The 20,533-nt window shown below is 47.7% G+C and overlaps 2 protein-coding genes across 5 annotated transcripts; both read right to left on the reverse strand.

The window, feature by feature from the left end:
- Positions 1 to 1,130: 1,130 nt before the first annotated feature.
- On the reverse strand, positions 1,131 to 15,878 carry fgd1 (FYVE, RhoGEF and PH domain containing 1). Of its 2 annotated transcripts, none has more exons than XM_034591580.1 (18): positions 15,066 to 15,878; positions 6,676 to 6,963; positions 6,396 to 6,591; positions 5,515 to 6,241; positions 5,231 to 5,320; positions 4,885 to 5,033; positions 4,639 to 4,795; positions 4,412 to 4,550; positions 4,217 to 4,275; positions 3,951 to 4,097; positions 3,772 to 3,864; positions 3,570 to 3,649; positions 3,273 to 3,303; positions 3,086 to 3,187; positions 2,833 to 2,961; positions 2,426 to 2,584; positions 2,173 to 2,319; positions 1,131 to 1,527 (listed from the first exon to the last, which is right to left on the reverse strand). In XM_034591580.1, exons 1-18 carry the CDS (start codon positions 15,199 to 15,201, stop codon positions 1,252 to 1,254), a joined length of 3,105 nt encoding a protein of 1,034 aa, XP_034447471.1. In that variant the 5' UTR covers positions 15,202 to 15,878; the 3' UTR covers positions 1,131 to 1,251. The 2 variants fall into 2 exon arrangements, with proteins under 2 accessions (XP_034447471.1, XP_034447472.1); XM_034591581.1 differs by lacking the exon at positions 15,066 to 15,878 and adding an exon at positions 11,233 to 11,530.
- A 253-nt stretch (positions 15,879 to 16,131) lies between these two features.
- On the reverse strand, positions 16,132 to 20,057 carry LOC117765239. 3 transcript variants are annotated; one of them, XM_034591605.1, is made up of 9 exons: positions 19,621 to 20,057; positions 19,315 to 19,488; positions 18,136 to 18,293; positions 17,701 to 17,899; positions 17,354 to 17,450; positions 17,104 to 17,275; positions 16,812 to 16,997; positions 16,404 to 16,531; positions 16,132 to 16,251 (listed from the first exon to the last, which is right to left on the reverse strand). In XM_034591605.1, exons 1-9 carry the CDS (start codon positions 19,866 to 19,868, stop codon positions 16,210 to 16,212), a joined length of 1,404 nt encoding a protein of 467 aa, XP_034447496.1. In that variant the 5' UTR covers positions 19,869 to 20,057; the 3' UTR covers positions 16,132 to 16,209. The 3 variants fall into 3 exon arrangements, with proteins under 3 accessions (XP_034447496.1, XP_034447497.1, XP_034447498.1); XM_034591606.1 differs by having other exon boundaries at positions 19,315 to 19,483; positions 19,621 to 19,762; XM_034591607.1 differs by having other exon boundaries at positions 19,315 to 19,483; positions 19,612 to 19,723.
- Positions 20,058 to 20,533: the final 476 nt, after the last annotated feature.

Genomic DNA, 20,533 nt, shown 5'->3' on the forward strand with positions numbered 1-20,533 from the left:
GCCACAGAGCTGAGGTTGCAGGGAAGTGTAGTTTTGGAGTAGTGACATCACGAAGGGTGAAATTTGGATTTAAAAAATGAAACATCTTTAACCTCCATCATATTTTAACAGTTTCAACAAAACGCTGAAGAATCTTATCATCTCTTACTTCATCGCCCAAGAGCGTAAGAACCTCAGGTCACTTCCAATGTTACACGTCATGATGTTATACAATCAGACCTGTAAATATATATATATATAAAAACCTCTTCAAATAACTGGGCTCTTAGATCATATATTTCCAATATGAACTGTCTCCTCTTTTCTTGCTCTGCGAAAGTTTATATTTATTTTAGATTTTATATATTAAAAGTCTGTAATGCAGCAATGTTGTAATTACTGAACTTGTTGCAGGTTGTGTCAAAACATTAATATTCATGTCTTAATGTACTTTTAGTTGCAGTACCCTGATCCACCAGCAGGAGGACTGCTCTGACTGACACACTGAACAGGTTTTTAGGTGCAGTACTGTGAGTGGCCACATGGAGGTGAGTGGACAGCTTCCACCACTCGAGCCCATTTTCATTTTCTGGAAACTGTCGGACCTTTGCCGCTCCAGAGAAACGTTAAATACGTTAAATTATACGATAAATTAAATTAGATAAATTAACAGTAACTCACAGTAACCTTCTGAAAACTGGACGTCACAACAAACATCCAATCAGAGAGCTCCAGACTCCTGTGGCCATGAGCTCATTGGATAAATTCAGGTATTTAAAAAAAACTTTGGAAATTTGGGTCAGTTTCCTGAAGATGACACAACGGTGATGGCACAACTCTGGGTGGAGGCATCTCCATAGAAACAGCAGCTGGGGCTCATGGGAGGTGTAGTATAAAAACAGAGGGAGGAGTTTACTGTGACCACATTTATAAAAGTTACCTATGTAACCAGAGGCTCCACCCACCTCGCCTCACAGGTGAAAGGAGGAGGAGGAGAGAGAGAGAGAGAGACGCCATCTTGTGTTGACAGCAGGAAGGAATCATGCAGACGAAGCACGCAACTTTAAATATACAGAGTGTGTGTGTGTGTGTGTGTGTGTGTGTGTGTGTGTGTGTGTGTGTGTGTGTGTGTGTGTGTGTGTGTGTGTGTGTGTGTGTGTGTGTGCGTGTACCAGTGACTGTGTGCACTGGTTTGTTCTGGTTTCCAATCAGGATTGATCATCATCTAAAGACCCCGCCTTCTTAATTGCCATCATTTCTCGACTGATAGAATCACGTGTTCTCGCCCTCTGCTGCAGCTACTAGCTCCTCCCCCTCTTCCTCCAGACTCTCCACAATTGGGTGGTGGACCTGAGGCTCCTCCCCCCTCCCAGCCCTAGACAAGACGTCCATCCATCGCCGCTGTAGCTCCTCCCCCTCAGCGTAGAAGTACAGGGTCAGGTGACTCTGGGAGATCTTGAAGGCGTGGCGTCTCTCTAGGCGGTCACATGACTCCGGTAGAGAGACTTCAAAGCCAATCAGAGGAACGCTGCGCTGCGCCTTCACGTCCTGTTGGAAACGACATAGAAACAGAATCATGGGTATTAGAACATCGACAAACATAAAGAGAAAATAAAGCAAGACCAGTTTCAGTGTTGCCATAGTTACTGTCTGTACAGGTGTCGTATATTTTAAGCAGCAGTGATGTTGAAGATGATGATGAAGGAATCTCCGCGGACACCGTTCTTGCTTGTATAATAAGATTTATTACACAGAAGTTACAGGTCAGGACGGGTACCGGCACACCCGGAGACATTCTCGGCCAATTCAGAAGTCTCCCTCGCCGGTGCCGGACAAGCATTCATATAGGGAAGTTGTTTCCGCCCAGGAAATAAGATAAAATGACGTCATACATAGGGGCCTCTAATACAAAACATGCTTCCTACTTAAAGATGGAAACCCCTCTATCCACTTCCTACTTAAAGATGGAAACCCCTCTATCCACTTCCTACTTAAAGATGGAAACCCCTCTATCTAACAGGTCAAAGAGAGTTTCTCCGGGTCACAGAGAACTTAACAAGTATCATATCGAATAATAATTAGATTCCTCTGAGAGTCAGGAAACGAGGGGCCCCCTAACCATGAACATGTCATTAACAATCTATGTTAGCTGAATATACCACACAGGGTTGTTTGTTGTGATGGTTCACGTACCTGCGGCGCTCCGTAGATGTAGAGCACCAGCGGCTCGTTTTCAGGGATGACGAACCAGGCCTTCTGCCAGCCCCGCCCCCCTCCTTTCTCCATGTGGTGAAGAAAACTACAGATCACACTGTTCTCTGCCGCCAGCGAGGCCTGTTTCTATGGAAACAACAGAGACACACTCAATGCTTTGTGGATCCATCATTGACTTGTATATTTCTGAGGAGTCTGTTTTATGGTGACGTCACAGTGATGTCACACTAACCTCCAGGATCGAGCGCCTCCTCTGGATGCTGCTGGTCAGCGTGGCGGGCGACGGCAACACTCCCACAAGTGCAGCGTAGCAGTCGACACAAACTCGATTGGTGCGATTGTTGTCGTACGACAGACGAGCACGAAACTCCGAACATTTCCCACAAACCACCTGGTTTCAACAGAGACAAATGGACAACAGGTGATTGTTGCTGCATGTCTGTGGTTGTTATGGAAACAAAGATCAGATGTGTCACAGTGCGATCTGTCCCCCTGTAACTTCCTGCCTAGACTGAATTTACTGATGTGTCTGTTGTAGTTTTACTTCCTGTTTTTGTTATTTTGTCCTTGTCCTGGATAAAATGGACAGATCTAACTGGACCGGACTCGGACTCTCTGGTAGCTGAGTGATGGACGTACGTGTCCGCAGGCTTTACAGTGGTGTCGTCTCTTGGTGATGGAGTTGAATGGCTCCTGACACTTCATACACAGAGTCACTTCCTTCTCTCTGATCGGAGTCGGAGCTCGTTTCCCCAGTTCCACACAACTCTGAAGAACACAAACACAGTCAGCAGTGAGCATATATGTGTGTGTATGTGAGTGGATATATGTTTGTGTGCGTGCGTGCATGCGAGTGTGTGTGTGTGTGTGTATGCGTGTGTGTGTGTGTTACCGGGGAGTGAGGTGGTGTGGACTCATCCTCTCGTAGTGAACAGTTCAAATGTCTGAAGCTCTCCATCGTCTGCTCGTGTCTCTGGATGGTCGCCTGGATGGCCTGAAAACACACACACACATTTTGTGTTTTTACTGGACACATGTAAACATGAGGAATTAAACAGCCCTGACATCACTGAGTTTACCTGGATCCAGTCTTTCTTGTCTTCCTCTGTCCTGCAGAGACAAACAGAGAATGAGTCAGAAACATCCGAACCAGCTTCATGCGTTTGTTCCATTGTTTCATTTGTTTTGGTTTCACATTGTAATTTAGGGAGCGAACACTGTAAACGAAAAGAAACCATGGTTCAGTTTGATCTGGACCCAGACCACCTCTTTTGGTCCATTGGTCTGGACCCTGGTCTGAGGAACATTTCACACAAAAGTCTGAAGGTCTGAGGAAACCAGGTGTGAAGGACTCCTGAGACTCAATGTGATTGTACCTGGCCTGAAGCTCCAGTGATCTCTGCTTTCCACAAACCAGGAACGTCCTGGGAACTGCAGCTCCGCTGGGCTCCTTCAGCTGGGGGGGGGGGGGGGGGGGTCAGAACAGTAACATCAGGACCACGGAATCCACCATGAACCACTTCTACACACACAACACCACCCCCCCTCTACAACATGCTGCAGGTGTTATTGTCTCACCTCCATACCGTCCACGTCAATGCGAGCACGGACACCATACTTCTGACCAATCAGACGCAGCTTTGGGACGCAGTACAGCAGCCTATCATTAAACTGCAGAGAGAGACACATGTCACATGATACTGTCTCCATGGTAACATCCTGTAAAACAGTGAAGGAGACAGAGGACAGAACAGAACCAGTATGAGGTATCGGTCCTGCGTAGTCCCGTTCTTGTTGGACAGTTTGAGGATGTATCCTTCTTTGATCAGCTCATTAGTCGGGTTAACGATGTCTTCTTCTCCTCCCAGTAACTCGTACACCTTCAACAGCTTCCTCATTCGCTCCTGGCGAGACAGACGAGGGGAGTCAGAAGCATGAAGCAGCAGCTGTTTGTGACGAGCTTCAGAAGGTTAATGAGTGAAGGGTCACGACCTCTGGAGTCACAACTGTATAAAACTCTCACCATCTTACTAATGGCAGCGTTCGAGTGTTCGGCTGCTGTGGCGATCAGCTCCAGAGACTCTGTGGAGAGAAACAAGGTCTGGTGACTGTGAGCTCCACTGATCATCAGCTGATGTTAGCTAATGTTAGCTAATGCTAGCACAGTATTAGCATCACTGTCGCCACATTGATGTTGGGGTGCGTTTGTTTCTCGTACTCTGGGCGTCCCTGTGGTCCGGGGCATCCTCTGGCAGTCGGTGTAGATAATCTTTGAGCAGCAGCTCGTAGCGAGGAATCCTCTGAACCGGCTCCAGCATGTGATGTTGCAGCGTCAAGTTCCCACAGCGATCCTCCCTCTGCACAAACACAACAAACACACACAGTTTCACACAACAACACACGCAACGACAACAAGACCAGTGCAGCACAGCGGCAGATCTGCACCTGGATTTCCTGGATGATGGTCTTAAACTGAGCCGATCTTTCCATCCAGGTGTTCACAAGCTCCATGGCCCGGTCAAAGTTCTTCACATACTCTCCGTACATCTTCATGAAGGGAGCCAGCTTCTGCAGGATGTCCCCGATCCGTGGGTTTGAGTCCCTGAGCACAAAGGAGGAACAAAGTCAGAATCAGTCCTGAGGAGCAGAGCCAGGAGAAGACAATGAAGATGAGGAGAGAGTCTTCCTCACCACTCCTCCATCCGCTTCTGTAGCGCTGGCAGCAGGAACTGTTGATGGAAGCAGTAGATGGAGCAGATGTTGGAGAAGATTCCCTGAATAACGTCACAGGGGAAGGAGGAGCGAGACCGAGCCTCCTCCAGGAGTCTGGCACAGAAGACCTGCAGGGGGAGCCCGAGGGGAGTGAACATGATGAGCAATTTCGCAAATGAATCCAAATAACTTCCCCAGGGGGCGCTGTGCCACTCCTTTCAAGGGTTGTAATATCAAACTGCGTTTCTACGGCAACAGAAACCGAACCAATGATGTGACACAATAACAAAGACTACGAGAGGTGGTTTAGGTTCAGCTGACTAACCTGGTCCAGGAGGTGGAGCTTAGAGACGTAGGCGATCTCAGTGTGCAGCAGCTCGTTGGCGATGTTGAAGACCCTCTGCTGGACGGACATCTGGACAGACACAGACAGACACTTTATCAGATTTATCAAAACCAAGAAGTTTGATGTTAGCAGTTGGCTCGTTAACCAACCAATCACGTGAGTCGACATCAAGTCAGAAAACTTCTCCTTAAAATAATACTAAAAACTTTATACTAATAATAAGTATTTTCCTGTGGTTGTCGGGGTCAGTGAAGGCGTCTCACCTCAGCAGAGTCCTGCCTGTCGGTTTTGGGAGGGGCCAGCACCAGCGTTAGCTCCGCCTCCTCCTCCTCCTCCAGGTCACTGTCTCCCTCCTCAGAGAAGTCCCTCCTCCTCCTCGCCACCCCCCTCGCCCCCAGCTCCTCCCCCTCACCCTCCCCAGCATATGAGGACGAGCTGGAGAGGCGAGGGAGGAGGGCGGGGCTGCAGGGAAAAACCACTCCCCCTTCCTCCACGCTGGCGAAGCACAGCTCCTCGCTATGCGATGGCGAGCTGATGCTGTCGATCCCACTGTCCCGATTGGCCAGCTTCCCGTCTGTCTGTGAGGAGGGCAGCGACAGACGCTCTGACGGAAGCTCTGATTGGTCAAGAAGCGGCGGCTGCTGTTGCTGCTCCCTCATCTCCACAGCAACCACATCGTCCTCCAGGTGTTTCTCTGAGGCGCTGTAACCTGACTCCATAGACAGACGTTTCTGATGGATGTCATTACCACACGCCGCCGCCAGCTCTTCATCATCTTCGTCATCATCGTCTTCATTACGTAGTTCACCCACCTCACCCTCCACTCTCACATCATCGTGACCTTCAACCTCAGAGGGCGGCTCCTCACCTGGTGGGGGAGGGGCGGGGGCTGATGATGATGGTGGTGAAGAAGGTCGAGAGGAGGAGGAGTCAGTTATTCTGGGACACAGAGCCCCCCCGGTGATGTCAGGGACAACGATGATCTGCTCGCTGTGAACAAACAAACAAAAAATAATAATAATAAACAATTACCCCATATCAATAAACAACAGTAGACAATTAATATACAATAATAAACATAATAATAAAACAATAAAATCTAAAACGCCAAAATCACACCTCCTCTGGACCAATCAGAACTCACCGTTCAAACTTCTCGATAAGTGACAGGACACAGGTGGGTGAGGCGGTGCCCTCGACACGGGTAGGTGGAGTCCGTCCCCCCCTGGGGTCGACTGGGAGGGGTCTATATGGTGGAGGAGGTGGGAGGGGCTTCTCCGGAGCCTTAAGGCGTGGCCTTGACAAAGCTGTCTGCTGCAGGTGGGGGGGCTTTGGGGGGACTGTTGAGGGCAGGGTCAGAGGTCAGTTAGTGATGTCATTAATGTGTTTTCTATTAAAATACAAATGAAAGTAAAGCTTGTCACCCTGAGGTTTGGGCCCCGGCAGCGGGGGCCGGTTCTTGCTTGGTGGTGTTAGCGTTGTAGCCGGCAGCTCTGGTGGCCCCGTGTCGTTGACCAGCAGGAGCCCCTCAGCTGAGCTGCAGCGCTCGGTCAGCGGTGCCCCTCCATCCAGGGAGGCGGGGCCTAAGGAGTCTGAGCTCAGCTGCTCAGGAACGTCAGCATCCAGCGCCCCCTGGTGGCCGCACGGTGAGCAAGACGGCTCCAGAGAGAGACCCTTTGTCAACAAGCTGGGACTGGAAGAGGAGGAGGGACCTGGGAAGGGAAGGATGGGGCAAATGATATTAGGTGCGTTACATCACATGTCATTTAGCGGACGCTTTCATCCAAAGCCACTTACAATTAGTGCATTCATCATATATGGGGGGCCATTTAGGGGTTCAGTATCTTGCCCAAGGACACTTCGGCATTCACAGGGGAAGACTGAGGGATTGAACCACCAACCTTCTGGCTGGAGGACAACCACTCTACCCCTCAGCCACAGCCGCGTTCAACTTGATCAATTAACACAATGCATGCTGGTTAGAATTTTTGTCGGACTTCATCCAGTGCTGCAAAACGTCACACGGTCACATGACCTTAAAACATGGGGGGTGTTCAGTCAGATGTTCTCCTCCAGCTGCAGGACACAACTCTGCTCTGATTGGCTGAAGGCTTCACTGACTTTTGTATTTTTTCCAGGAATGCTGCAAATCGGCCGTCGTGCTCGTCTCACTGAAGCTACCAGAAGTAGACACAAGACCACGCCTGTCGCCACGCCCACAGACTGCCAAAATAAAGCGTCCTATAAAGTTTCAGAATAAAATCTTTATTCTCTTAAAAAAAAAAAAAAACACCAGGAAGTGTTTACACTAAATGTTTCTATAGGTCGAATTCAACTGAACGAAAGTGACCGAGGGTCGAACGTCTCATCGTGGTCTCAGCTTCAGAATGAAATGGTAAATGGTCCGTGTTCATTTAGAGCTTCTCTAGTCTTGATAAGACTCAAAGTGCTTTTCAGAACAGTTTCACATTCACAAACACAAACATACTGTGCATCTTTGTGCAGCACTTTCTCTATGAGAAGAGGTCATTTTTGGGCTTCAGTATCTTCTGAAGACTGGGATCAAACTGCCGACCTTCTGGTTAGAAGACGACCGCTCTACCCCCTCAACCGCAGCCGGCCCAAAGTGAAATTGTGTCTCTTCATCCAATCAGCTTTCAGGAGACACCAGGATTCAGCCAATGAGCTGCAACTCTTAACAAACCACAAACATCTCAGTCTTTGCCTCTGTGTGGAATTTATTTCAGTTCAGCACTGAGACGTCATCTGGAAGCTATTACTGAGAGAGTGTGTGTGTGTGTGTGTGTGTGTGTGTGTGTGTGTGTGTGTGTGTGAGAGAGAGAGAGAGACCACAGTCTACTCACATTTCTGTCTCAAGTCAAATAAAACTAAACTCTGTGAGGACATGAAACATATTTAAACTTACAAAAAGCAGAAAACACACATGTTAGTGCAGCTATCCTTGTTGGGACACTAACTCACTTTGGTCCCCAGTAGCTTTGGTCCCCACAAGGTCCCAGAAAAGGTCTCAAAGAAACAACAAAAGCATGTAGAAACACACATCATCATCATCATCACCTGTGGGATGAGGTCACAGGGACATCACAGCGTCCTCACTGTGACATCATCCTCTTTATTGCACTCACACTCTGAGCAACATCGGCTGTAAACTGTCATGTTACAAACGTGTTTCTGCTGAGTCGCTGATTTATTCTTTCGCATCAATTATTCATGTTTAGAAACCAGATCATCGTCAATACTGAGTCATGAGCCGAGGAAACCGTGACCTCTGACCTCAGAGGAGCCTCCTGATCGGATTGGTCGCTCCATCCTCCAACATAATCATAATGAGTCTGATGTTGTGGAGATTCATCAGGGTTAAAGTTAAAGGGAGTAAGTCAATGTGTGTGTGTGTGTGTGTGTGTGTGTGTGTGTGTGTGTGTGTGTGTGTGTGTGTGTGTGTGTGTGTCTGCAGATGTGAACATGATGGGAGAGGTCATGGGAAAACATCAACAGGCTAATGTAAAGCAGATGGTGTATGTGGGCGTTTGTGTGAGTGTGTTTTCAGTCAGTGCATTTCCATTGACTACAACTAAATTACCCAGAATTCTTCCAATACCATCAAGTCGCACATTCCGATCCATCTCAGTGTGAGTTAGTTAGTTGGTTGTTAGGCTTGTTAGTTGGTTGTTAGGCTTGTTAGTTGGTTGTTAGGCTTGTTAGTTGGTTGTTGGGTTAGTTAGTTGGTTGTTAGGCTTGTTAGTTGGTTGTTAGGCTTGTTAGTTGGTTGTTAGGTTAGTTAGTTGGTTGTTGGGTTAGTTAGTTGGTTGTTGGGCTTGTTAGTTGGTTGTTAGGTTAGTTAGTTGGTTGTTGGGTTAGTTAGTTGGTTGTTAGGCTTGTTAGTTGGTTGTTAGGCTTGTTAGTTGGTTGTTAGGTTAGTTAGTTGGTTGTTGGGTTAGTTAGTTGGTTGTTAGGCTTGTTAGTTGGTTGTTAGGCTTGTTAGTTGGTTGTTGGGTTAGTTAGTTGGTTGTTAGGCTTGTTAGTTGGTTGTTAGGCTTGTTGGGTTAGTTAGTTGGTTGTTGGGTTAGTTAGTTGGTTGTTAGGCAGGTTCGTAGATTGGATGTTTAACCTTGTTTGTTGATGTGAATCAGACCAGTTATAAATTTGGCCACTAAATCAACGTGTGAAGAGACAAATAACAAAATTCAAAACATGTTCAAAATATTTGCATCAGTGTGTGTATACACTGTGTGTAGTGTCTGTCTTCAGTTATGTGGCTCAACGACACAGCAGCAACCGTGTGGATTCATTTCTGTTCCGGCGACTGGTCGAGCGTTCAGGGTGCGACTCAACGACCCTCAGGTAGGTAGACAGTTGATGTTGAATCCTGGTAGAACCAACATCATACGTTGAGCATGTTTCCTACGCTGTGACCTACATCCCACCTGGCGTACAGCTGCCTAGATATTGATTTCACATCAACACCGGCCACAGCAACTGTGATTGGTCTGATTCCACGACTCAGTCAGGTCAACGGTTGTTCAACAACTATTTTCTCCAACTTCATGATGAATGTTTGAGTCTCCACACACAGCGACACAGAGAGTAACTGACCAACCACTGCCACAGAAACAGAGTATGAACAAACTGATTTTAAAATATCTGGATAAATATTTCTCTACCCGGTGGATTTTCTCCCTCTTGATGGAACTAACCAAACCATTTCCTGGACTGACTAGTACTAGACGCACAAAGGTTTTGATGTATTGTGCTGCAGTGTTTCAACATCTGTCCATGTCATGGAACCAAAATGAGGTTCTAGCATCTTTAAGGATCTTTAAATCGTCCTTCCGGTTGTTCTGTGATTGAGAAGGTTCTGGTGGTTTCTGGGCTCATTCAGGAGGTTCTAGAGCTGATGAGATTCTACAGGTCTTAGATGGGGTTCTAGTGGTTTTCCCCACAAGATGATTCTAGTCATACCTAAGGATCATTGAGTGGATTATATGGTTCCTTTAGGTGGCTGTAGATGTCCCTGAGGAGGTTCTAGTTTAAACGTTTCTCATCGTGAACTCTGCTTGGTTTTGATGTGGTTTGGGAGATTCTGTAAACCTTCACATGTTCCTTTAGGAGGTTCTATGGGTCTTTCACGACATCCTAGCAGCCATAGAAACACCTAGCAGTGGTTCTATGAATCATTCATTTTTCGTAGTGTTGAGGAGGCTCTACGTTCTTGATGTGGTTCTAACCTTCAGGGGGTTAATGGTCATAGAGGAAGTTATGGTTCTCATGTGTTTAGCTGCATTTCTACCTGAGCGTCTTCAGTCTTTACACAGATCAAACCAAGTGAAGTGGTTTGAACTGGACGAAGAGGAACAAAGGTTCCGTTTCTGCATCAGACAGAACAGACAGAACCTCTGAGCTGATTCCAGCTGTTTGACCTACAGACGTTAGAGTCTGTTGATTCACCTTCATCACTATAAACCGCCATTTTAATGGTTAACGTGCGTGCGCGCGCGTGTAGGGGGTGTGTCCGTCTGTCTGCAGAAACACACACAGTCTGTGCTGTAATTAGTCTGATGTCTCGTGTCAGTGATGATGGGATATTGATTATTGATCAGGTGACGTCAGACGGATCATTAACAGCAGCAGCACAGACACATCTGGCAGACGCAGTCTCGTGCAGCCACACTACCCTACATCCACTGCGGCGAGATGTCGGTCAGTGTGTGCGCGTGCACGGCACACAGTGGGGACGCGCGTATGCCATTCCCATCATCCCCATCAACAGGATTATTGTGACCCTCTTCATCTTCATCATCACCACCATCATTATCATCATCATCATCATCAGACGAGGGATGAAGCTGTACGCACGCCCGTGCACAGCTGCAGCTTCCTCCCTCGTGCAGCGGTTTCCAGTGTGTGTGTGTGTGTGTGTGTGTGTGTGTGTGTGTGTGTGTGTGTGCACGCGCGTCACTCACCCCTGCTCAGGCTGCTTCTGTCCATGTACATCGCGCAGCACAACACGAATCCGGTCATTAAAGAGACGTTAGTGCGGAGAGAGAGCGGCTCTCCCGGTCCACAGCACGAGCAAGAAACCGGTCACACACACACACACACACACACGCGCGCACACGCTAACACACACACGGACCGGAACCACCTACACACGGACGGTCCGGACACCGCCGCAGAGCCGCTGCAGGACGGTTAAGTAGGTTAGATCCGATCGGTTTGTTCAGTGGGTCTGCCCGGTGAGAGGGAGGCGGGCGGCGGCACAGAGGGAGGGAGGGGGGGGGGAGGCAGAGAGAGCGAGAGAGAGCATCCTCTCTCTCTTCCATTTTGGTTTCCTTGACAACAAGTAAAGAGGGAAGAGAGAGGGGTAGAGAGAGCAGTGGTGACAGTATAGGTGTGTAAATGTGAACTCTCTCTCACACACACACACACACACACACACACACACACACACACACACACACACACACACACACACACACACACACACAATTAAAATAACCATTAAAAAATTCTCCCTGCGTTTCCTGCTTCGAGCTCAGGTTCTCTAACAGGGATCAGAGCTTCTCCTGTTGGTTAGCATCACCATCTTATCAATCGGCATCTGGAAGCTCCACAGGATCTGAGCTCGATCACTCAACCACCTTTGGAGGTGTCCTTCATTTGGACCTCAGGACTTCCAGCCCATACTCTGCACAGATGTACCAAGTGGCTGACACACTTGGTTGTGTTGTTCCATGTCGGCCGTCCCAGCATCTTTGCGGTTTTGTGCGCTCAATCGGCGGTCATCAATCGTTATGTGTGAACGATTCAAAGAAAGGCTCGCCAATACGTAGACGACAAGTCGCAGACTCCGATCGGCCATCCAACCTAGGGTTAGAGCTAGATAACCCTAACCTGCAGAACAAGGTGAAGGTACATGTAGCGGTGCGGCGCCCCCTGATTTATTACATCGCACACTCAGTGGTATCAACCAATTAACGTGTGCGTGGGGGACAGTAACAAACTCAGCGCAGCTTTGATCAACTGCATCAGGAGTTAGATTCGCACAGAAAGAAACTGGATGTCTGTCGGGTTCAGGTCGGCTCAGACGGGTTGGGACAGAAGAATGCGTCCCGAGCAGTTCTCTATTCTTTACAACTGTGACGTCCAGTGAAGTTATATCACTTCCTGTGTCGCTCTGCAGCAGGAGGATCAGTCAGACTCACTGTGTCGCAGCTCAAGTGTGTTTTCATGATTAAACGTAGTTGGGGAACAGTCCGGGTTTCTCCTGGTCAAAGATTGTGTCGTATGAACTCACAACAGCTGCAAGACTCCAGATCCCCATCATCTCATCACATCTCATGCAAAGTTTGTGGGACTAATAAAGGATGATCTTATCTTAAATGATCTGACTTCACTTCGTGTCTTATCTCATGTTATTGATCTCACCCTATTTTACCTGATCTCATCTACTCTCATCGTATCATTGTCCGTGTAGTGACTCAGCTTCACAATCATCTCATCTCACCTCATAATGTCTCATCTAATCTGATGTCATCGTATCGTATCTCAGCTCCTCTCATACACACCTGTACCGCCAGCTTCAACATGAACAGACTCAAGAGGACACTGATGACAGTTTGGCATATCCCAGTTACTGAAGAAGCTGGGAGAGGGTCAACCAATCAAACACACCCTCATTTCACTAAAACAGTGAAACTCCACCCCCCTGAGGAGGACCAAGAGATGGAAAAACCAACACACTCTGTCATCATCTGACAGGGGAGGAGATAAAACTACAGGCTGACCTCTGACCTCTCACACATCCCCTCCCCCCCAGAGCAACAGTGAGAGACCCAGTGACCTAAAGAGAGTGAAGCTCGCTCGTCCCCCAGGACAGATATGAATGTTAAGAGAGAGTGCTCATGTGTGCATGTGGGGGGGGGGGGGGGATTCTCATGTGAATCCAAACATTTCATGTGTGACGTTGTGATTTTACACATGTTTGTATATCTATCTTAGTGAAGACATTAATTGGCATAAAATCAAAAACCAAGTGTTTGTAAGTTGTAGGCTCAAAATGACACACACACACACACACACACACACACACACACACACACACACACACACACACACACACACACACACACACACACACACACACACACACACACACACACACACACACACACACACACACACACACACACACACACACACGACCGGGGGTGGGGGGGTCATGATCATCACATTCTCACAGGACAACTCTGTGCTTTTATTTTAAAATAAAATGATAGAAATGAACCATCATTAATCCAGCTTCTCACACACACGTATTTGTTTCTCTGATAAGTTTAGATCTAGATGTTCGATGACTAAAATCCTTCTTCACCTGGTTAAATCATATCATTAACTACAATCATTGCCCTGAGGTTGTATGTCTCTGCCAACTAACACATGACCTTTAACCTCCCAAATTCTAATCAGATCATCCTCAAATTCCAACTGGACATTTGTACCAATCTTAAAGGGGACATAGAATGCCCATTTTACCACAAGTTGATATGGTTCCTTGGGGTCTTAATGAAATGTCTGTAACATACTTTGGTCAAAATACCACAAGGATCATATAAAACAGCTTTTTACCCTGTCTAAAACAGCCCTCCACAGAGCGACCTGTTTTGAGTGCCTGTTCCTTTAAATGCTAATGAGCCAGCTCCCCCCTCCCCCCATGATTTTGACTGTGCGCTTGAGAACGGCGCTGCGCGGCGCTTCCGCATCCGGTGTAAACCCGGTGTAACGAGTGTGGGGGGGCGGGGGGGATGAGGTGGGGGGTGGGCCAAGGCCATGTAGGGAGACTTCCTGTGTATTGTGACGACACAAAACCCAGGAAGCTCATTCGAGTCACTCAAGCATGACGTTTCTGACGTAGAGGAACCATAACAAAACGCGCGAGTGTTTTTTCCCCAGAGTTTTGGGGTTGGTAGACATGAGCCAGATACCCACATTAACCTGTAGAAGCACTAACAAAGTGGAATTTTCATGATATGTCCCCTTTAAAGAAACGCACCAAGATTACGTCCGACCAGAAGAGGAGGTCTGGATCCAACTGAACCGTGGTTCTGTTCGTTTGCAGAGTGAAAACACTTGTTTACCAATCACAGGAAGTAGAGACAGCATTAAACAATAGAAGAAGAAGAGGAAGCAGCTTCTTCACCGCCGACGATATGTTTGAACCACGAGGACGTTCATTTAGTGCATTTGAACTAGTGTGGAGTACTGTAGATTACTGTGGAGTACTGTAGATTACTGTGGAGTACTGTGGTACTGTAGATTACTGTAGTACTGCGCCTGGAGTTGCTGATGCTGCTAGTGATACCATCATGATGTTACCATGGCAACCAAATAAAGCTTCATTCCTTTTTCTCCATTCAAACAGAAAGACTACCACCCCCCCCAACTGACAACACGCCCACGTCAGACGCCGTCTACAAACCAATCAGAGTGAAGTATAGGAAGACTCCGCCCACGTAGGTGATGATGACAGGACGTACGTATGTCAGACAAAGTTCTGTAGTCACTAAATTACAATGTGAAACCAAAAGTAACAGATCAAATGAAGCTGTGGAACAAACATGAAGCTTCAGACTCTCAGAGAGGAATCGTCCTCAGTCCTTTAAAGACCTGAACCAGAACCTGGTTGTTTATTGTCACAATCAATTTGAGACGTTGCCAAAGAAGTTATGAGATTTTAAAAAGCAAAGTCTTAAATGTTGAAACAAACCAAACGTTCTGAAGTGTTACGTCCACTCACCTGTCCTGCAGGTGGAGTCACTGAGCGGCTGTGTGGAGCTCAGGTGGTACGAAAACCTCTTGGTGCTGAAGTGACTGGAGAAGGAGGTGGGGGGAGGAGGGGGGAGCGGGGAGCAGCGAGGTTCGTTCAGCTGCATGACCACACCTGCAGAGGTACCTCAGTTCATACACGGACACGGGTAAGAGGTCACTTACAGTTTGTCTTCTTCCCGTTTCCACATCTTTTAAAACCAGGCTTTTATTGTGAAGGGTTCAGCAGCATCGTGTTGGTGCCATGTGGAGGTCTCTCACCCTCCCTCTCTCTCCCCCATCCTCCCCCTCTTTTCTTTCCTGAAAAACAAACTTTTAAGAATCTTCTGTTCTTCATCTCCGACCCTCAAAGATCCAGACGAGTCCCGTTAACACAACAAGTCCACGTCCGAATCTTCAGAGCAGCAGCTGATCCCAGAGCAGATGAAAGAATACGATTCCTCATGAGCTGCCTGAACGAGTCCACTCAGCTCTTTTTCTTCTTCTTCACTCAGAGTCTTTGTCTTTCAATTCAACATCACTTAGTCTGAGCAGGCAGACAGAGAGAGAGACACGTAGAGACAGACAGACGGGAGACAGACATGTCTCTCTCTCTCTCTGTCTCTCTTTCGTCTGCTTCAGGCTTTTGTGTGAAAATCTAATTTGAGCTTCAGACCAACACGACTCCTCCTCCTGTGTCCAGACATCTGATCCCAGACCAGCCCCCCCCACATCTGTTTCTCATTTTCTGCTTCCTCGTTTGTTTTTTTATGTTGAAATTCGAAGCAGAAGAAAGATTCCAGATGTTTTTATTTTTATAATTTCCACTTAGTCTTGTCCATGAGACGTTAACTTGTCCAGTAGAGGGCTCCACCTGCCTGCAGGTTTCACACAGTGTGAACTTCCTGAGATGAGTCATGTGACTCTGTCTTAACGCTGAGAAAACTCTGCCCACTGTGACCATAACCAGTTTCATCCAAAATGACGAACTGTCCCCAATCATTGTTTGTATTCAACAATGAATGGGGTTTGTTCGTTTTATAAACAATCGTCTCTTGTTTAAAACTTGACTTTATTGACAAACTGTTAAAAACATCGTAGGTGGTGACGTTGTCTCCATGACGCCGAAGAGGAATTCAGCGAGTTTCCGATCGTCGGCTCCTCAGGCTGTAACGAGGCTGAGCGTCGAGAGGAAACAAAACACAGGTTAGAGGTCAGAGGTCATGCAGGACAAGTCTGTTTTGGTTTGAAAGTCATAATCCTCTACTACTGTGGATTATAACTGTCACCTCCACAGATCATCAATAACCAATAATCACATCTTCTCTACCTGTTTGTCCTCCACTAGGATGCTGTACACCAGAGGGGAGGAGGGGGGGTGGCGACAACGCCGGGCTGGACTCACTGAGGCATTGTGGGTAGTGTACGGCAGCATGGTTACATCAGCCATCCTCCGACCTGTCACAATGAAATGTGGCCTGAGTATTGATCAGGTGATGAACATATTTTACATTTTGTATTTCATCCTTATATTGAAATATTGTGACACTTCCCAGTTTTTGTTTCACATGAATATTCTTTGTGTAGATGTGTGCGTTTGCCTGTGCGCGTCTTGACAATCTTTTGTCCGGCTCTTCACAGGAGTCGCCATCTTTAACGCGTCTCCGCGTGTGGGCGGCGACGCAGGACAAGCGGTTCACACTTCATGTCACCAGCTCAGAGTGAGACAGGTACTGACCTGAGTGTGAGAGGTGAGACAGGTGTGAGCCGTTTGTGCTCGCAGACTCGTCCTCGTCCTCCTGGAGGACATAAAGGCTCAGGCTGAGGTCAGAGACATCGTCTTCATCTCGCCCGTCCTCTGCTTCACGACACTTCCCCCGGTTCTCGCCCGTCATTGTTGTTGTCCTCGTCTCCCCGAGACGCTCTGCACACAGACAGACGAGCTGCAGTTCCTTTTCCCTCCACCAGAGGCTGCTGGGACACAGGTTCAAATTTGAGCTGCCTCACTGAGCTTCTTTGTGCAGACTCACCTGCACGCTGTAGCGCCTCCTGCAGGCCATGCTGCGTCTCCCTGAGCTGCTGCAGCAGCTGCAAACTCTGCTGCACAGGGTCTCTGTAGCGAACACACACGTACAGCAGAAGACACACTCCGACACACGCCATGAGCCGCCGCAAGACGCCAACATACACACTTAGCAGCTCCTGGAGATACAGGACCAATCAGCAGGGATGAGGACAGTAAAAAGCATGATGTCAGAGTGATGTCAGAGTTATACTCACCATGTGTTTGTGTTCAGGATGATCAGTGTTCATCACAAACTGATAAATCTTCATCTCCAGGTAGAAATTTAAACACACCAAACTCAACAACACCAACCTACACACACACACACACACACAAATTTACTATAGATAATTCAGTAGTCCTCCAGTAGGGGGAGGGGTTACCTGGCTCTGTGTGGTGAGTGGGCGTGGCTACATGGCTCTAGGTGGCACGGGGAGGCGTTACAGTTAACTGGATCTGAATTGGTTAGGGTTAGCAGGTGGTTGCCTGGCTAAAAATTGGGGGGGTTACCTGCCTCTAAATGGGGGGTGGGTACCTAGGTCTAAAGGAGGGAAGTGGTTACCTGGCTCTGGAGGAGCGCTGGGTGCTGGTGAGCAGGAAGCAGGTGCAAAGAGCTGCAGCGTTGTAGCAGCACGAGCTCAGACTGTGAGTCTCCATCAACAAGAAACTCTGCAGGAAGGTAACTCTGTTAAAGAGCTCAGACAGCGCCACCTGCTGCTCCCGGGAGACACTGCTGAGCTCTGAGAAGACCGCCCGCAGGCCTGAGTGAGAGAGTGAGAGAGAGAGAGAGTGAGAGTGAGAGTGAGAGTGAGAGTGAGAGTGAGAGTGAGAGACTCAGGCGTCTTCTTCTTCATGCGTTTCATCACAGGAAGATGAAAATGTCAGCGCCACACACAGTTCACACTTTATAAACAGCTCATCACCCAGGAAGAAGTCTAGAGGAGAGTTCACTCTGGTCTTCATCAAATCTCCCTGAGACACCGTGTGTGAGTTTCACCCTGAGTGGAGTCTTGCAGGGTGACTCTCAGCTCCTCTCCATTGTTCAGGATCTCCTGCTGAGCCTGTAAGGCAGCACTCTGGGCTTCAATAAGTTCCTCAGCCATCTGCCTGGTGGACTGAAGCTGCTCAGCAACACCTGCTGAACTCTCTGTTAACCTGCGAGGAGAGGACTGATTCAATAAAAGACTTTTACTGGACAACAGCGCCTTCTGCAGCCATCCATGGTGTCTAATTCTGTTCGGCTCTGCGTCCGAGCGATGATGTGATTTTATTAAATCCCTTCAGACAACTGATCAAAATATGTAAAAATGACCTTGCGGGAGACTTGAAATGTCCTGTTTTAGGAGACAAGGCCACTGTGACCTTTGACCCTGAGAGACCCACAAATGTAGCAATTTCTCCATTAATAAGGATTTTAAAATTACGATAATAATTGTAATATCTTAGTTTAATATCGTTTCGATGTAATATGGTCATTTTTTCACAACATAAAAAAAATTGCTAGCGATCTTTTTTTTGGCATGATAATCCTGTATTTTCACAATTTCCTGTTTCACCCCCCCCCTTTGAAGATGCACTTGAACCAGCGTATAGCAGCGACGTTACTGAACTGCTCCTCTAATAACATCCTGGCAGGGTTGCCTACAAACAACTGCTAGTAGCCTGAAGCTGTGTGCTTTTGATTTATACGTGAAATAATACAGAGCATCCAAGCTTTTCCATTTCCATTGTATGAATGGCAAATGCAATTGATTCACCTGCATTAGCAGAGATGTTATTAGGATATTATAGATTTGTCACTTTAGTAACTGCAAAGAATAGCATTGGTTTATTTAAGATTTCAACAATGTTATGACAATGACATCCCCTGCAAAACTTTTTGTCGCATCTCTGCATCGACAACTGACTTGTCATGTTTTCGCGACAACTACTGATGATGTAACGGCTTCTTGAAGTGCTCTCCCAATTCGTAGGAGAAGATTTCAACCACTAACTTTTGTGTCTCAGTTTCAAGGGGCAAGATAACCCTCGAAAAACAAGGGCTAGGGAGAAGGGCTGAAATGGGACTGGGACCTAGTTAAACCTGTGTTAGTTAGTTACCAGTGTGTTAGTTACCTGCACGGTTAGTCGCCTGTGTTAAATGACCCGTGCATTCACTACCATTGCGTTAAGTTACCTGTACATGGCGTCCTCCGCTCGGCTCTGCCAGGCATCAGACTGCAGGAAGTGACAGATGGCGTGAGTGTGCGTGAAGAACTCTGTGAAGGCGTTGAACGCTGCCACATCCATCCCACCTGTGCAGCTGCTGACATCAGAGCCCTCAGGGCATGATGGGAAGTCCCTCCCTGAGCTGACAGAGAGGTTACAGTTCACCAACTTCAGGTAACATGGTTATTTAGCAGCTTAGTTCAACCTGAGATCACCATGGTAACCACTGCTTCACAGTGCAGGTGATCACACCTGAACTACTCACGTGTGTTACCTGCTCAAGTGACAGTGGGTGAACCGCAGCGCTATCCACCGCTGGCTCTCTGACGTCATGTCCTTGCAGCGCGTGTCCAGGTGTTGCAGAGCACGCGCCCAGCAGTCTCCATACCTGGGCTGAGAGGCCAGACTCTGCACGCGCAGCAGCTGTATCCTCCCGCGCTCTGGGTCCGGACCGGAAGCGGGACCGGAACCGGAGCAGAGTCCGAGCAGCAGCAGGACCACTGCAGCCACACGAGCCGCCATCTTCACCTGTCTGCAGGTCAGTCCGCACAGCCAATCACAGAGCCGCTTTATCAGCTGGTCAGAGGTCACCGAGAGGTCACGTTATTGTGATTTTATGTCAGACTGCACGTGACACCCAAACGTCAAACTAAAGAATATGCTCACTTCCATTTGTCTCATGTTTTACTGGTGTGTGTGTGTGTGCGTGTTGTTTGACGTCACCAACAGGTGGCAGCTGTGCATCATGGGATCTGAAGTCTTCATGCAGTTTCCTGGTATCCTCAATTGATGGGGTCCAATGTCCTGATCAATAACATTGTGTCATTGTGCGTAGAGATCATGTTCATTTTGACCTTTGACTCGTTATGTTGGGAACTGTGTTAAATTAGTCTCTCTTGATTGGTTCTTCATTCGGTGATGAATCATGTGATAGGTTGAAAGTTCGCTGAAAGTAGAAAATTGCTAATATGTTGTTATGAACGCCTGATCAATATGTGATCAATACAGACCATCATCCTTTTATTGATCTACAGGTAAAGAAATTCGAGCACGGGTTTAATTGGATTGAAGATGAACGTATTAGCTGGAGCAGGTCAACTTCAGGACCTGGACCATGACTAACACCTAGACCAGGTTCAGTGCTAATACCAAGACCTGGACCCGAGCTATCACCAGGTCTTGAAACA

This window comes from Hippoglossus hippoglossus, chromosome 7 (genome assembly GCF_009819705.1).
Source record: "Hippoglossus hippoglossus isolate fHipHip1 chromosome 7, fHipHip1.pri, whole genome shotgun sequence".
NCBI classification, from domain to species: domain Eukaryota; kingdom Metazoa; phylum Chordata; class Actinopteri; order Pleuronectiformes; family Pleuronectidae; genus Hippoglossus; species Hippoglossus hippoglossus.

Excerpts from the sequence above, each read along its gene's own strand:
- fgd1 (XM_034591580.1), bottom strand. The coding sequence starts at position 15,201 with ATGCAGCTGAACGAACCTCGCTGCTCCCCGCTCCCCCCTCCTCCCCCC. Across the intron at positions 5,034-5,230 it reads AGCTCCACCTCCTGGACCAG|GTCTTCTGTGCCAGACTCCT; the intron begins GTTAGTCAGCTG and ends CTCCCCCTGCAG. Across the intron at positions 3,304-3,569 it reads TCACTGGAGCTTCAGGCCAG|GACAGAGGAAGACAAGAAAG; the intron begins GTACAATCACAT and ends TTGTCTCTGCAG.
- LOC117765239 (XM_034591605.1), bottom strand. The coding sequence starts at position 19,868 with ATGGCGGCTCGTGTGGCTGCAGTGGTCCTGCTGCTGCTCGGACTCTGC. Across the intron at positions 19,489-19,620 it reads ACCCACTGTCACTTGAGCAG|CTCAGGGAGGGACTTCCCAT; the intron begins GTAACACACGTG and ends CCTCTCTGTCAG. Across the intron at positions 16,998-17,103 it reads GGAGGCGCTACAGCGTGCAG|AGCGTCTCGGGGAGACGAGG; the intron begins GTGAGTCTGCAC and ends GTCTGTGTGCAG.